The following is a 16162-nucleotide window of genomic DNA, read 5'->3' as shown; positions in this document are numbered from 1 at the left end:
TTAAGGTTAGGGTTAGGGTTAGGGTTAGACCGCTAGGAGGCGCCTTCTGGCCCATTTTTATCTGCTTCTAATATTGACGCTAGAGGGTGCCATGTGCGTAGGATGTTGACGAAATGTCAAAAGGGTCAGTATATGACGCCTTGGGATGAGAACGGTCTGGCACTTGATAGAATTTTAGGGCAAAAAAGTCAGGGTAAATATAAATTTAAATAATCAAAAATCTATATAAAATTGTTTAAATAAAAATAATAAATAAATAAATAAATAAAATGTATGATACTGTTTTATGTATGATATTATAGCAATTTGACTGTTTTACTGTTAGTGTGTGCTATGTATTTTATTATTGAGGTTTTTTTAATTAGATTATCATGTCATTATCTGTTGCACTACAAAAAGATTATCATGTCATTATCTGTTGCACTACAAAAAAGTCTTAATCTGTTTTGGTTTTTATAAGTAAAAATCAACCTAATCGTCCTTGAAAATATATAAAAAAATCTATATGAATTTTAAAATACGTTTTCCATGCTGACCAAGGCTGTAATTATTTTATGCAAAATTACAATTTAAAAAATTATTTTTCATTTTTAAGGAATGAATTAAATTTTTGAAGGAATAAAAATGCCGGCATCGATGGCAATGCTGAAATTCAGAGTCACATAATGCATCAGAAATAATTCTAAATAGTTATTTTAAATTGTAAATGGTAAATTATTATAAAACGTTTGACCTGTATGTATTTTTTGCCAGATTGGCTCACTAAAATGTGTCAAATTTTGAATTTTTTTTTTACAAATCTTGTTTTAAGTGTTTTTAGATATATTTAGACATAAAGAATATGACAGCTCTAATTAAAATAACGATTTTGGTTATTTTAACGGTTTGCAGTGTTTAGACATCAAACAGTGAGGGGTTTGGAACAGAGCTAAGTAGTATCATCCTGAATGTCTCCACATAGTGCAAACTAAGCAGGAAGAACACTGAGAAAGAGACACTTCAAAATAGGTCACTGTGTCATTCTGCTATGAAGAATGAATCTATACTTCACTGAACATTACCCCCCAAATAGCAGGCCTTGTCAGCTAATTAACGTCATTCTCATGAGATCAATTCCATTCAATATTTCGTCTTCCTCCAGGCCTGTCGTTCTGGAAAGCATATGGTGGTACAGTATAGAGCACCTGTGTCACTCAGAGCATTCATCAGAACATATAGCTGGGGACAGCTTCTCGGAAACCATGTGAATCCCAAATCGTTGTGACGGAAACTGCAAAAGAAGTCTGGAGTGATCAGCAGAGGGCCACTACGTTCAACACCTCACATGGATGAGACATTCACAAGGTGCAGATACAGTACATGCTACACTCTTAATAATAAAGCTTACAAAAAATGGTTTTGTTTGTTTTTGTTTTTTTGCAGTGATGCTATAGATAGAACCTGGGTTCCACAAAGAACCTATAAGTAAACAGTTCTTAAAATAACTTAGTTTTTCTTTGTTACTTAGCTACATTGAAGAACCTTTTGTGCATGGATGTTAAAGGTTCTTCATGCATCTATCGGTGCCAATAAATAACTTTTACTTTTAAAGGTAACAAAGTGTAAGCACTATTTTTTAGAGATGTCAGCACATCAGACTGGGCGGAAGCAGGACGTCCCAAACAGTAGGTAGCAAAATAAATCTGCTTTATAAGCCTTATTTTGGCTAGATGTACATCACCTTTTGTATGTAGGCAATGTCAAAAAAGCCTTGCAATTAGCTCAGCGAAAATTTCCAAATAATGGAGAGGTGACTCCAAAATTGAAATAAATTATATATTTAATAAAAAGGCTATTTTGCTTTTCATAACATGTTGTGACTAGTGTTAGTTTTGGTGATACTAAACATTTTAAGTACATTTTAAGTGTTTATTTTATAGATAATTATCTTTTTACATCTTTACCTTTCAATTATAATATGTATCTTTTAAGTCTGTTTCTCGGGGGTGGGGGGTTCTCTCTGAGAAATTTTCACTTAGGCAGCATTTACATACTCCAAACTTTACAGTTTTAATCCTATCTATATTCTGAACTGTTTTATTAAAGGAGTATGTTCATATATCATCGACCTGATTTTATACATTTTATTCCTAAATACATTTTTCTGGCAGTTGAAAAAAAAAATTTGTGAAATGGTAATTGTGACAGTATTTTTGCAATTCATACTTTATTTATATCTCACAATTCAGACCTTTTTTCTTGCAATTCAGAGCAAAAGTCAGAGTTGTGAGATAAAAACTCGCAATTAGCTTTTTTTTTTCTTCTTCTGTAGCTGAAAAAAAAAATATATATATATACAGTATATATATATGTGTATATATATTTGCAAGGTGTAAACTCGGAATTCAATGAAAATGTCAGAAATGCACAAAAGAAAATCATAATAATCTGAGTTTGCATGTTATAATTCTCAGAATAACGAGAAACTACATCTAAATTAGGATATAAACTCAGAATTCTGAGAAACTAAAAAAATCTAAATTGTGAAAAGGAAAGTCTGAATGGCAAGAAAAAAGTCAGAACTGTGAAATGAAGCTTCACAATAACTGTTTTATTACCTTTATTACTATTTATTCCTTGGTAGAAAGGAATTATTCCTTGTATAATTGTCTGATTTATAGAGTGATAAAAAGAGATTTCCAAAATTTTTCCTCTGTAAAAACCTTTGACTTTGAATTTTGAACTTTATCCAATGTTCAGATTTCTGATTTGCAATCATATGCAAATAAGTTCATATTTAATTAGGCAATATCTCTATTCCATTGTTAAACAACATTGTGCAATACAAAAAAAGTTTGCAATTCTTAATCTAATCAATCATCTGAGGAATTATGGTGATATGGAAAGCAAAAAAGAAATCACCCACACACACACACACACACAAACACACACACACATATATATATATATATATATATATATATATATTTACCCTGTTCATCTAGTGTGTCTTATCTTAAAGAATCCATTGATCATTTTTATATAATATTAACCCTCAAAAGGATGTTCACAGTGATGCCACAGAAGCAGCAGGATGGCACGTGTGTAACTCACCCATTTCAGGATGGTGCCTCCCCTCCACAGGCACGCTGACCGTCCGTCGCAGCAGCTTGTTTCTGTGCGACTCCGAGCGCTGCTCGCGCATCAACAAAGGGTGAACCTGCGGGAGAGCAGAGATAAAGGTCAGTGCAAAGAGCATGGGGTCAATACGGCAAGCTGCAGGGCTCTGCCCTAAACCTGTCGGAAACCTCTGCTATTAAAACAGCAAGTCCCACTGAGATGAGAGTCCTTGAAATAATAAAGCAATGGCGTGTGTGCTTGGAGTGGAGGGAGAAAATAATTGCAAACTTGTGTGTGTAATGTGTTTATTTAAGCCTCGGTATGGGGCTTCATCTCACGAGAATTCTTCTTAACACAGGCGAGCGCTCATTCATCTCTGTGTCTGCAAGCAGATGGAGGAAAGCATCTCAGCACAGGTTTGCCTTCAAATTGCACAGGGCTTGTTTAGTGGCGTGGGTGTCTCTCCTGTGTTCACCAGCACTATCCAGAGGGAGATACGATCGGGATATCAGGAGCAGCTGTGAAGAAGGCGATTACCTACAGTCTGGGGTGATAAATGAGTGGGACAAGAGAGGATCAGACACTGAGCCCTATGGGAAGCAGCTAAAATGTTTCAGGGGTGGCCTTGTCACTTGGCTGAAGTCACATGACCCGGCTGCATTTCTGGTTTTATGCACAGCTCAGCTTTTCAGATGCTGAGAAGAATGCAGATTTATTAGAATATGAAACTGAGACAATATTGTGCGCTCTGCCTGAAGATGCACTGGTGTTGTTGTTTTCTCTTTATAGTTTCAAAAATGATAGATGTCTGTTATGGCAAAGCAAGCTATATATTATCTATAAAAGTCTTTAAAATAGATCTACAGCAGCCTGTAATGAAATTACAGGAAGGATCAGTGCATAAAAAATGCATAACATCCAATGAATCCTTCATGACTTGCTAGAAAGCATGCAAGATTGCTGTTTATTAATGCACATGCCCTTTTATGTGAACAATTATTTCATATGCAGATATATTTTAAGGATAAGCTCAGTGAACAGAACTGGGTCTAAAACTGCATAGGAGAACAAAACAGATGGCGGTATTATAGTTCAAATAATGGATTTGTTTTTTATAATTTTGGGTTGGAACATTGAGGTAAAGAAAAGCAGGTTAAACTTCTCTACTAGAGGTATGTACTAGAGGTACATTAGAGAGCACAGCAAATACATTACAAAATACACTTGTGTTTCTACAACTTTCCAAAAGAGGAATAAAACAGAGAGAAATGGATTAAAGCAGTCAAATGCATATGCATTAAGAAAGGGAATACAAAAAAAGTTGTTATCCAACATTAAATGTATGCTTTAAATTGGCCATGTAATTTAAATATTATATATATATATATAACATAAATAAAATTTGTAAAAAGAGTACAGTAACATTTTTATTTTAACATTTATATTTTAAATGTAACATTTACAAATATAAAAAAATTCTTTTCTTGACTGTTTTATATTTTTGTTATATCTATATACTTATTCATATATTTAATTTTTTTCCCTAGATTTTTTTGTATTTTGTAAATAATTTGCAAAATATACAACACACTTTACAAAATATATATATAAATATAACTATAAATTTATCAAATGTTGCTGGAAATATGAATGGGAAAACTATGTTGAATTTGAAAATATCTCATACACTATATGTTATGGAATGTGACTATTCCAAACAATAAATATATAAAAAAAAAAAACTATATATATATATATATATATATATATATATATATAGGTACAGCATAATGTAGTATAGCCTAAATTCATACATTTATATTTGTTTTTATATCCTTTAATTTGCATTTTGCTTGGATGAGATAATTTAATTCATTTTTAAAGGGGTCATATGATGCGTTTTCAAGTTTTTCTTTCTCTTTGGAGTGTCACAAGCTCTTGGTGCATGAAGAAGATCTGTAAAGGTGCAAAGACTAAAGTCTCAAATCCAAAGAGATATTCTTTATAAAAGTTAAGTCCACGCCCCTTAAAACGCCTCGTTTAAACACGCCTGTAATGAATTAAAACTTCCTATTCATCCGGAAGAAGGAGGCAGGAACCGGCGGACAATCAAATAACATTTTAATCCAAAAATAAACACAAAACAGCGCACCAGCCCCTCACGGACGACTGGTGCACTCAAATAAAAACCAAAACACAACTAAAAGCCCAGGCCTGGTCCTCTCTCGTCCTTCACTGTCGTCGCTCCAGTTTTATATCCTTCCATCTCCTACGTGGGACTCGAGACCGGCGGTGGGCCGCAGGTGCCACTGATTTGCCCAATCATTGCCGGCCTTGTTCCCACGTCACAACGCCACAACGCCACAACGCCCCCAGATGTCTACGTCACTGTGTGGGAAGATTTGCGTAATGTTGCCCAATTTTTCCTCGCAAAGAAAGAAGGCGTAACTTTCATTCTCGTTGATGGCGTCGGTGCCATGTCGTGAAGACGCTGTTTCATTGTGAAAGCAAAAATACTTTGTTTGGCCTTCCAAAAGAGGACACAACTAGAAATCAGTGGTTAAGTTGTATTTACAACACTGTTCCAGAACAGTTCAACCCAAATATTCAGATGTGTGCAGCACATTTAATGGAGGACTGTTTCCTGAACCTGGGAAAGTAGATGACAATGCCATCGCTTCTGACTCAGTCTGTAAGTACGTTTACATGTTTACATATGTGAAAGATTTGCCACTGAGAATTCAAATATATGTTTTGAGCAGTGTAGTGCTTGTTGTTTGTTGTTTCTCCAATCAAAAATGCAGACATGGTTTAATGTCTACAAGCAACGCGATGCAACGCAATGTATAAAAACACAGTATAAGTCATTATAATCCATAATTATGTTCCCACTGGATGCAATAAATGCATCCTTTGTAATGGGTTTTATTGGTATTGTCTTCTTACGCCAGTGTTCTGACCGGGACACTCATCACAGTATGGCTAGGAGCGTAAAATTCCATCACATGCTTGAGGCATTCAGCCAATCACAACATGGATAGCTGGCCAATCAGAACACACCTCGCTTTTCAGACCCGTGAGTTTTTTAAAAACTACATGTTTCAGAAGGTGGGGCATAGAGGAGAAAGAATTATGTACAGTATGAGGAAAATACGTTTTTTGAACCTTAAACCACATAAACATTACACCAAATACACAAAATAATAGCAACATCACATGATCACTTTAAATGCTGTGCTGTCTAGAATATTACATATATCTTGTTTGTGATTTTTTCCCCCTCTAACTCATGATTCACTGCCACAGTGTGTAAGGTCACATCTGCTCACTGAAAATAATCTAATGCACTCTTGGACATATTAAGAAAATGTGGCCTGTCGCTATCATGCTAACTGAAACTGAACCCATTAGACCCACATACAGTACGCATCTGGAACTGTGGGAATGAGTTCAGCTGGGTGACTGTGTTGGCTGGGCAGCAATTACCTGGTTCAATGTTATCAGGCACACATCACACAGCTTCTCAGGGGATAGAAGTCTCAGTATTTTTTACCCAAGAGTCACTAGATATAGAGCGCAAAAGTGTTCCCCCACTTTTTCAGCTGCCTAAGTTCTGGAAGTATTTTTTACATTCATTTTTACCATATGGATACCAAAAAAAAAGTCTTTGTTCAAAAGTTATAAGCCATGAACCAAACCAACCAGCTACATGGAGAGTTACAACACAATCATTGATTTGAAGCAATCTGAAAATCAGATAAAAAGACAAAGGAACAAGACTGTGTACTTTAATTATTGTCTTAAGTGATTTTCTTTCATAATTTAGTTTTTTGATTGATTTGATGTTTTAAGAAAAAAAAAACATTATGAACAAATGAATGGTATTATGAAAGTCTGTTTCTGCCATGAAATTTACCAATTTTTTTATTTTTTTATTTCTTGAATTCTGAGTTTACATTTCTCAATTCTTTTTTGTTCGTTTGTTCAGAATGTCGGAAACTCAGAATGTCGACAGATTTAGAAAGAATTCGTTTGAACTACCTTTTTTTAATTTACATAGATTTTCATAGATTATTTTCTTCTGTCACCCACGGTTGCACTTTATAAATTGTACACAGTATTTAAAACAGGAAGCATTTGGGGCGGGACTATATCTTAGTCTAACCAATAGCAGATAGGGGGCGTTGTACAGTTATTATGTGTTGGTCACACAAATTTCACCTCTAAAAAGTTCAACTTTGGGACCTATCTCAGGAGTATTTAGCGTCTAGCTGTTTTGATCCCGAGAACAGTCTATGTGTGTATCCCCATAATTCTGGCCAGGGCTAAGGCTTGGCAAACATACCCATGCTGCCCTGTCGGGGGGTGTGCCATATGTCTGCAAAGCCGAAACCAGCCCAGCTGTGTGATGGGGCAGATGATGGAGGAAACAGGGAGGAGAGCAGCAGGTGTGCGGTCCATTCTGTCATAATGGTGCTCTAATAGATCACAGCCCAACCTGACAGCATCCCGCTGGTAGCCCGACCAACCCGAACCCCGACTGACTCCACTGGCATCCTGCTCCATCCCAGATCTGCCCCGCGAACACCACGATAGTACAGCAGAACAGCTGAGCTAAAGAGAAGAAGGATGAGATCTGTCTGCTTCTATCAACATCACATCACTGTCAGGTTCCAGCTGCTTTGGTAATAAATGACACAATATGATTTTCACTGAAGACACCAGCTATGGGTTATATCCTGATCCTGAAAACACCTTAACCGAGATAAATTATCTCCTGTTACATTTTTACTGTGCAATCACTGCATTATGGATAGAAAATACAGTCAAATGTGGCGGTTAAAAGATACAGATAGATGGATGCAAGGCTTTCTCACCACAAATATATGGAAATTAATTCTCCATCTACAACAAAATGGCAGTGAAAACTGTCTGATCTGCTAACAAAGCCTGTCCTGTTGCAGCAGCTCTAATTACTTTTTATGACATAAAATATGACATTTGGGAAAATTCCAAAAATATAAACTACATGATATCATGAAAGATTGTTTTGAATAGTGATAAATGAAATAAGAAAATTGACATTTTTAGGCCTTTGTTAGTCCCTTCAGCTCAGACTTCAACAGCTTAAAGAGGTTACAATTAATGTTTTCTTTCATTTTTGTAGCTTTGAGGCTAATATTAAAATGCTAGGGCTTTCCTAAAAGTTCATAAAATCAACTTCAAAACAATAAACAATAAAACTAGGTCTGTTCGATTCCACAATTTTTGAAATTTTAGGAATTCCAAGAATCGATTCCTCACTGTTGTTTTCGAATCTTTTTCAAATCTTTTTTTTTTTTTTTTTTTTTTTTAGATTAAAAGGAACCTAATCTCACCATGATGATTGCAGGATAGGTCGTATAATGTATCCTTCCTATAATATGAAGCTGAAAAAAAAATGACGATACGAACATTTACGTTTTTTCAGCATTGCCCTTGAAATTAGTCATAGCCCAGCTCAGCAGGGACATATGCGTTTATCGCATTAATTAAATAAGACATGAAGTGTCTAAAATAAATGTGCACAGTTCAGCTGAATGATGAAGTTTACTTTGTATACTTTGCACAATATTAACAAACCGTACACTGAAACAAAATAACCAGAACATTAATGACTACTAGATCTCATTGTTTATCTGTCAGTCAGATGCGCTCTCGGCCACTGGTCTATGCTCGTGACGTATTATGTATAATTATCATTGGCTGATAGAAATGTTTTTTAAAAAATTGTATTCTATTCTGTCATGCAGCGCTCAAAATTGTGGACAAGCCAGTTCCACCATAAAATAATCTCTGAATCGCTTTATATATATATATATATATATTATATATTATTATATTGAAATTGAAAATAATCTTTTATCTCACAACTGTTGTAATTATGGCTTAGGTGAATTGTGCTTCTGAAACGAAAGGCTACATCCTCAAATTCAAATGATCAGTTCCGGCTCGTTTTCTTTCTGTTTATTTTCGTGAATTTAAATGTGTGCAGACTTTGTCAGATGAAGCCTTCCGTTTGAGAGACCCCATAGACAAGCTTTGTTGAACTGAAAAAGACTCTGAATGAGGAGTCGATTCCAACCTTTGGAATCGACTCTCGATTCCCAACGCCTCGGAATTGATTCTTTTTGGAATCGATTCCCAGCCCTAATTAAAACATGCCAATTCACATTTATTTTCTCCATAAGGGAACAGATTTTTCACAGTAACTTCAAACCTTTACAGACAGGCGTACCGTGAGCCACGGTTGTTAGCTGATGATATATGCTTCTGTTAAAGCCCTCAGCTAGAAATTATTTTCACCTTATTTTTTTAAGTAACTGATAAACAGTAGAATTCATAATGAAAAAGTCTTGTAACTTTGTCTGATTTTCAAATACTTTTTGGTACAAAGTGTGTAATGTTGTGATTCTCCTCGATGGATTGGTTCATGGCTTATAATTCTTTAACCAAGAGGCTTCCTAGTGAGAAAAATGAATGAGAAATATACTTCTGGAACCAATGCAGCTGAAAAAGTAGACAGCCACTGAAGCACTCTATAGGAAACAAACAATTTCATGAGCTCTTTCATATGTTCACGTGACACATCCCATGAATCCATTACATAATCTTTTCAAACAGACTCCCACAATGCCAGCATCTCTATCTGAAGACTTGTCATGTTCTGTCACAGCATCAGCAAAGCCTCTCGTTGACTGTGTCCATACTAATTCATTTATTCACTGTGACATCTTTCAACACCGCGATGCGAGCAGCCACAGAGAGCGTTTTGGTGAGCGCATGATTCCACAGCCTGATTCCTGGTGCCGCTACAAGAATGGCTGCCGCCCACGCACAGCCAGAGAAACCTTGCTCTGGGCCTACTTGTGTAACGCAGTGTCACGGTGGCACGGTGGCACGGATCCACACGAGAACCATTCATCTGAGCTCCGGTGCACAGAGTGTGTGTGAAGTCGAACGTGGGCCTCTGTCACCTCACATCAATTAGCATCTAATGACATGTCAGTGAAATACTCCTGACCCTCTCACTCCCTCTAAAGGCTGTTTCTGAACATAGCAACAAGTCACTATACATAAATCTTATTTAAATTTTAAATCGCCCATGTTACCGTAATTTACCTGAATTTGATTCTCTTTGTAGGAAATTTTCTGTGATGACTCAAATTAGATAAATAGATATATGTTTTTTAAGTATTTAAAAAAAAATGTATACAGTCAAAGGTTGTTAGGTTATAAATGATGGCAAAAAAAATTATTTACGTGATATAGGACTTGCTTTCAGAATTGTTTCTGTAAAGGTGGTACATTGATGAGGTGTTAAATATTATAAAAAAAAAGCAATTTTCTTTTATAAAATACACACAGTATATAATTTATTTTTATATTACATTTATTATTTTTAATTTATAATTCATACAGCAAATGAAATGAATAATTTTTGTTGTAGGGAATAAGATAAACTTTAAATATTAGGTAAAACACTTTTTCAAAATTATGAAAGCTTAAACTAAAATTAAAAAGAATGATTTATTTTCTTCTGAAAACAGTCAGAGAAAAGCATGTCCTCCTGCGGACTCTATGTGTGCAAATGTCTGCACGGAGGAGACGCTTGTCATTTACTACAGGACCTGAATGAAGACCCTCACACACACAAACAGAGCTGCAACTGTCCCTTGCAGCAGATGAGTGACAACCATGAATATTTCATGGAGCTCATCTTCACAGAGGTGACAGCCATTAGTCCGTCAAGACTGATTCACATCGATTCAAAGTGCGGCCTTATCAGAACATGCAACAAAACGGGTTCAATTAGACAGGACGGAGCGTCTGATTAATGAGCCTCTCAACGTCTTTCAGCACTAGAGAGCTGATCCACATCACGACATGCTTTGCAGGTCAGCCAGTGTGTCCATTACAAACACAGCACTGCAGGCTGACTTCCTGTACGTACAGTCAGACTAGGCTCTTAATTATTGGAATGCTAAATTATTTTGGATGAATATGGGCAGCAGGATATGATCAGGGCTGCCATGAACCTATTTTTTGAGGGAGCACCAGTCCTGGCTCACTTTGTGCCCTTGGTAAGATAAGGGGGAAATATGAATGAATTAATTAATTAATGAATGCATTGACTTCTGTTAGATGTGCTACTGTAGAGGTGAAGTTTTAAAGTAATTCATGTTCACTGCCCAACATAAAAAACAGGTGCTGCGGTAAACAGAACTACTCAAAATCAATTAAAATACATAAAAAAATCATGCACTGATTAATATTATTCAAATAATAATAATAATAATAAAAACATTAACAACAATAATAATAATAATATTTATCAGGTATTTACAACAAAAAGTTACAATTTCTATATAAATCCAAAAATATAATAATTGAGTTTGTTTGTATATTGTATATGTATATTTATAACAACAATATATAACTGATTAATAAATTATTTATTCATTTATTCATTTATTGTTTATTATATATATATATATATATATATATATATATATATATATATAAACATTTTTATAATACATGTTAATATTTGTTTTTACTAAAAAATATATTCATATTTATTTATTTATTTATTTATCAGGTATATTGTAGGCATTGTTCTGTATATTGTTGCCATACAAAGATATGTACAAGCTTTGGGTGGAATCAGACATCAATTAAACATTATAATTCACAGTATAAAAATTAACTGTCTGAAATAAAATAAATAAATAAAAAAACTGATATCATCCATCAGTCTACTCAGACTACAGATAATTAACAAACTGTTAATTAGACTCATATGCACACCAACATAATACTTGATACTTTTGAGTTGCAAAACTGATCTCACTCCCAGACTATACATGCGAATCAACTAAAGGATATAGAGACATAACATATGTTTTGAGCTGTGGAATTTCTCAGTAAAATGAGCGCCCAGCACACAAACTGTAGAAAGGAACACGTATGAAAGGAAGTGCGTGATTATTATGTTATTGGGCTGCCAGTACCTCCTCCTGGTCCAACATGTAGAGCTGATTTCCACTGATCACACACAGACGAGGATTCCAGTCGGGTTGCTCGAAGGAGGGAGCAGCAGCGAAGGAGGGCTGGTGTCGGTAGGAGGGGGGGGCAGCATACCTCGCATCTGGGACAGGAGGACGAGAGGAGAAAGGGTAAGTGACTGCAGGTCAATAATAAAAATGCAAGACAAAACTACACTTTTATTCTAACTCGTTCAAAATCTATAAGCGGATTTAACCTGAACTTACAACACTTGACCAGTATGTGGCACTGTTACACCAAACATTCGTCCTCAAAGTTTAAAGAATCTATTACTCAGAAGTCTCTGTGAATAAAACTGTATTTCATAATGGATTCATGTAAGTTTAAATTGATTAATCAAAATGCTACATTCTGATAACAACATAACTTCCTGGCTGGCATTTTAAAAAAAAAATTCATTGATGCACTACAGGAAAATGGTTTGAAGTTTCAAATATAATTTAAATTGCGCTTTAATCATTATCACAACTTCTGATATTGGCCTGTTGGTAATTTGGTTAGATAGTTAGTTAGTCAGTTAGTTAGCTAGCTCTGATGCATTGGGTTATCAGATGTCTAAACACCCAAATCATTCTGCCCAGTTTTTTAATTCATTCTCTCAACCTGGCAAGTGGCACATTTTTCACAAAGGCTTTCTGCACTGCAAGAAAAAAAAAACAGGTAAGAAACCAGTTATGCAGTTTGGAATTATTGTAATTAACATGTTACTGTTTTTATATATGCGTGATAAAGTTTTACCAATTTTGATAATGTAGCAAGTGTGTTAATATATATTGAATACTATAAATTAGGAACCTAGAGGAGGTAAAATAAACTCATGTTTATTAATCAAGATTAATTTTGGTGCAAAAATAACCATGACTATAATTTTAATCATTGTTGTGCAGCCCTATTTTATTTTTATATTTTGAACAGCATTTATGAAAGCCTAACAAAGAAGAAGCTTTAGGATGACCTTGAAGATCTACATTTTAATAAGTGGGCAGGTAATATGGCTACCAACTAAGAAAGATGAATATTGTATGAAAATAAGTTTTAGGCAGTGATTTTCTAACCAGTAGGTGAGCAAATCTATAAATGTTTATATTGATAAATATTATTTTTTTATCTTAAAATATTTTGAGAATATATTTTTCAGGATTCTTTGATAAACAGAAAGTTCAAAAGAATGGAATAGCATTTATTTGAAGAAGAAAAATTTTATTATCTTTCCTGACATTTTAGATTAATTTAATGCATCCTGAATGAATAAAAATTTAATATTTACAAAAAATAAAAAGTGAGAAAAGTGAAAATAAATACATAAAATGTACTGTAAAAATTGCTCTTCACAAAGGCTCATAATATCGAGCCATGAGCTTTTTTAAATGCAATAACAGTCAGTAAAAAGGCTGTAAGTGGGCCAACATTAATATCAGGGTAAAATCAGTTGGTTTTGTCATCTGGCTCTATGGGCTGTCATAGACTACCAGCCAAAAACAGTCAAAAATAAAAAAATAAAAAAATACACAGCCACAATATGTACCTAAGATGTACCTAGTCTTTTCCCTCAGACTGTAAAGGTATAACTCATGTGCAGACTTTGATATTGATGGCACTATGGCACCATCGCGCTGTAAAGCTGTCACACGTTCGGCTCTGGCCCTGTCAGTCAAGACGATAGCAATAAAGTGATTACTGTGGCCTTACTTCATCCCTGTTCTTCTATAAGACTCAAACTGGATGCACTTCCCACTCTTGCACTCCAAAAACTACAGCTCAGAGTCGATATTCTGCCCCGGTGTCCTCTCGTTCCATGAGCTCCTGCCCTCTGAACCTCCAGCCAATCAGAAACAGCCTTGACAGATGGTGGCAGCATCAGAGGGATGCTGGACCAGCACAGGATGCTTCTGTCCAGATTCACACACACATTCGTCAGATTTCCTCCAAGCACTCGAGAACAACAGTGGAAGGCACTCACAAAACAGATCACTGGACTCATGCAGCCGTATGTTTGCCAGAATTTATGCACGGACAAGTGGACTCGTCTTCTGTCCTTACAAATAAAGTTGTGCAAAGTGATATTCTTCAAACAGATGTCTTTTACATTAAAGTATCATTGAGCATCATTGGGATAATATTATATATTATATAAAATATAATATCATATATATTATATAGATTTTTATTTTATCTATCATTTTAATTTTAGATAAAGTTTAAGTAATTTTGTTGTGGGGTGTTTCTGTCATCTGTAGTACTCTATGTGTCTGTCTGTCTGTCTATCTATCTATCTATAGGCTATATAGATAGATAGATAGATAGATAGATAGATAGATAGATAGATAGATAGATAGATAGATAGATAGATAGATAGATAGATAGATAGATAGATAGATAGATAGATAGATAGATAGATAGATAGAATTTTGTTTGTTAGTGTTTATCCAAGGCAGTAGGTTTCTTTTTCTTTTTTCTTTTTTTTAAAGAAATAAATACTTTTGTTTAGCAAGGTGTTACAAAAAAAATAATCGATTTCAAATAAATCCTGTTCTTGAACATCTTATTCATCATAAAATATTTAAAACAAATAATGGTTTCTACAAAAATATTGAGCAGCACTATTTTCAGCATATTAGAATGATTTCTGAAAGACCATGTGAAGACTGAAGACTGAAAATTCAGCTTTGCTTTTACAGAAATAAATGACATTTTTTAATATTTGAATATTTATATTCAATATAATATAATAGAAATAATATAAATATTGTTATTTTAATATTTCAAAATAATTATGTTTTTATTGATCAAATAAATACAACCTTGGTGACCAGAAAACTTACATATGTAAAAAAAAAAAAAAACAATAGTTAACCCCAAAATAAAATCTGATGCAAAAAGCACCATAGAAGTAACACCACAAAAGTAGTCTATTTGATTCAACATATGAGAAGTATAATGAGAGAATTTCAATTTTAAGGTGAACTGTTTCTTGAACATGACAGCTGGCCACAATGTGACTCAAACAAGCACAGCATACACAGTACTGCGCCGCTGCTCTGAGCCGTATCCCCACCACTGGGCCGTGCAACACGCTCACTACAGTGCACTGGGCTCCCCGCTTGACAGTAAGCCAGCTGAAATCTTTTCCGCCATGGAAATAACCTGTCACATCCAGCTCCGTCCTGACAAGAAGTCCTCGAGAGCTGGAGGAGCTGTCCAGTGCTGCCCTGTTCAACAGCACAGTCTGCCATGTAAGAAACTGCTCATGACAACAGCTAAAAACTTCACAGAGATAGAATGTGAATGATTTAGCTGCAGGGAATATGTGGAGTGACTTTATGCCAACTTAACACAAGGTACGATATGTTAGTGTTTATCCAAAGCATAAAAGCTAAAGAGAACAAACAACCTTACATACTACTACCTCTCTTTTATTATTACCTTTTGTTTACCACTCAATTATTTACATTCCTCTGTCAGAACAGGGTGAGACACTAAATATGGATTGAACATTGAGGACTAGGAGTGACATAAAATAAATTGAATGAATCTGTTATTATTACATCACTTGCTCACAAATGGATCTTCTGCAGTGAATGGGTACCGTCAGAATGAGAGTCCAAACAGCTGATAAAAACATATCAATAGTCCACAAGTAATCCACACCACTCCAGTCCATCCATTAACATCATGTGAAGCCAAAAACTGTGTTTGTAATAAACAAATCCATCATTAAGACATTTTACGCTTTTGGTTTCAAAAGAGTTCATAATACATAATAATGCCTCCTCCATTGAAAAAGTCTCATCTCAGGTTGTCCACACATCAGAATCGATTGACATATTTGTTTAAAATGCACAGGTCTGTTTTTGCTTGTGCTAGATCTGTGCATATTTCTCTCCTGATTCAGACGAGATGACTTTTTCACTGAATAAAGCAATTTTATGGATATTAATTCAAGGACTGGACTTAT

General features: G+C 34.9%; 1 protein-coding gene across 7 annotated transcripts in view; it reads right to left on the bottom strand.

Annotated features, from left to right (window-relative positions):
- Positions 1-16162, bottom strand: part of LOC132103388 (ras/Rap GTPase-activating protein SynGAP-like) — a 138271-nt gene that overhangs the window by 99822 nt on the left and 22287 nt on the right. For all 7 annotated transcript variants that reach the window (XM_059508456.1, XM_059508463.1, XM_059508462.1 and 4 more), the window contains exons 2-3: positions 12153-12289; positions 3094-3199 (exon numbers count right to left, since the gene is read on the bottom strand). In XM_059508456.1, coding sequence (XP_059364439.1) covers positions 3094-3199; positions 12153-12289 — 243 coding nt within the window. The remainder of the gene's footprint in view (positions 1-3093; positions 3200-12152; positions 12290-16162) is intronic.

Source organism: Carassius carassius, chromosome 24 (genome assembly GCF_963082965.1).
Source record: "Carassius carassius chromosome 24, fCarCar2.1, whole genome shotgun sequence".
Classification (NCBI taxonomy): Eukaryota; Metazoa; Chordata; class Actinopteri; order Cypriniformes; family Cyprinidae; genus Carassius; species Carassius carassius.
The sequence above is the reverse complement of the archived record's forward strand: the minus strand, read 5'-3'. Positions and strand labels throughout refer to the sequence as shown.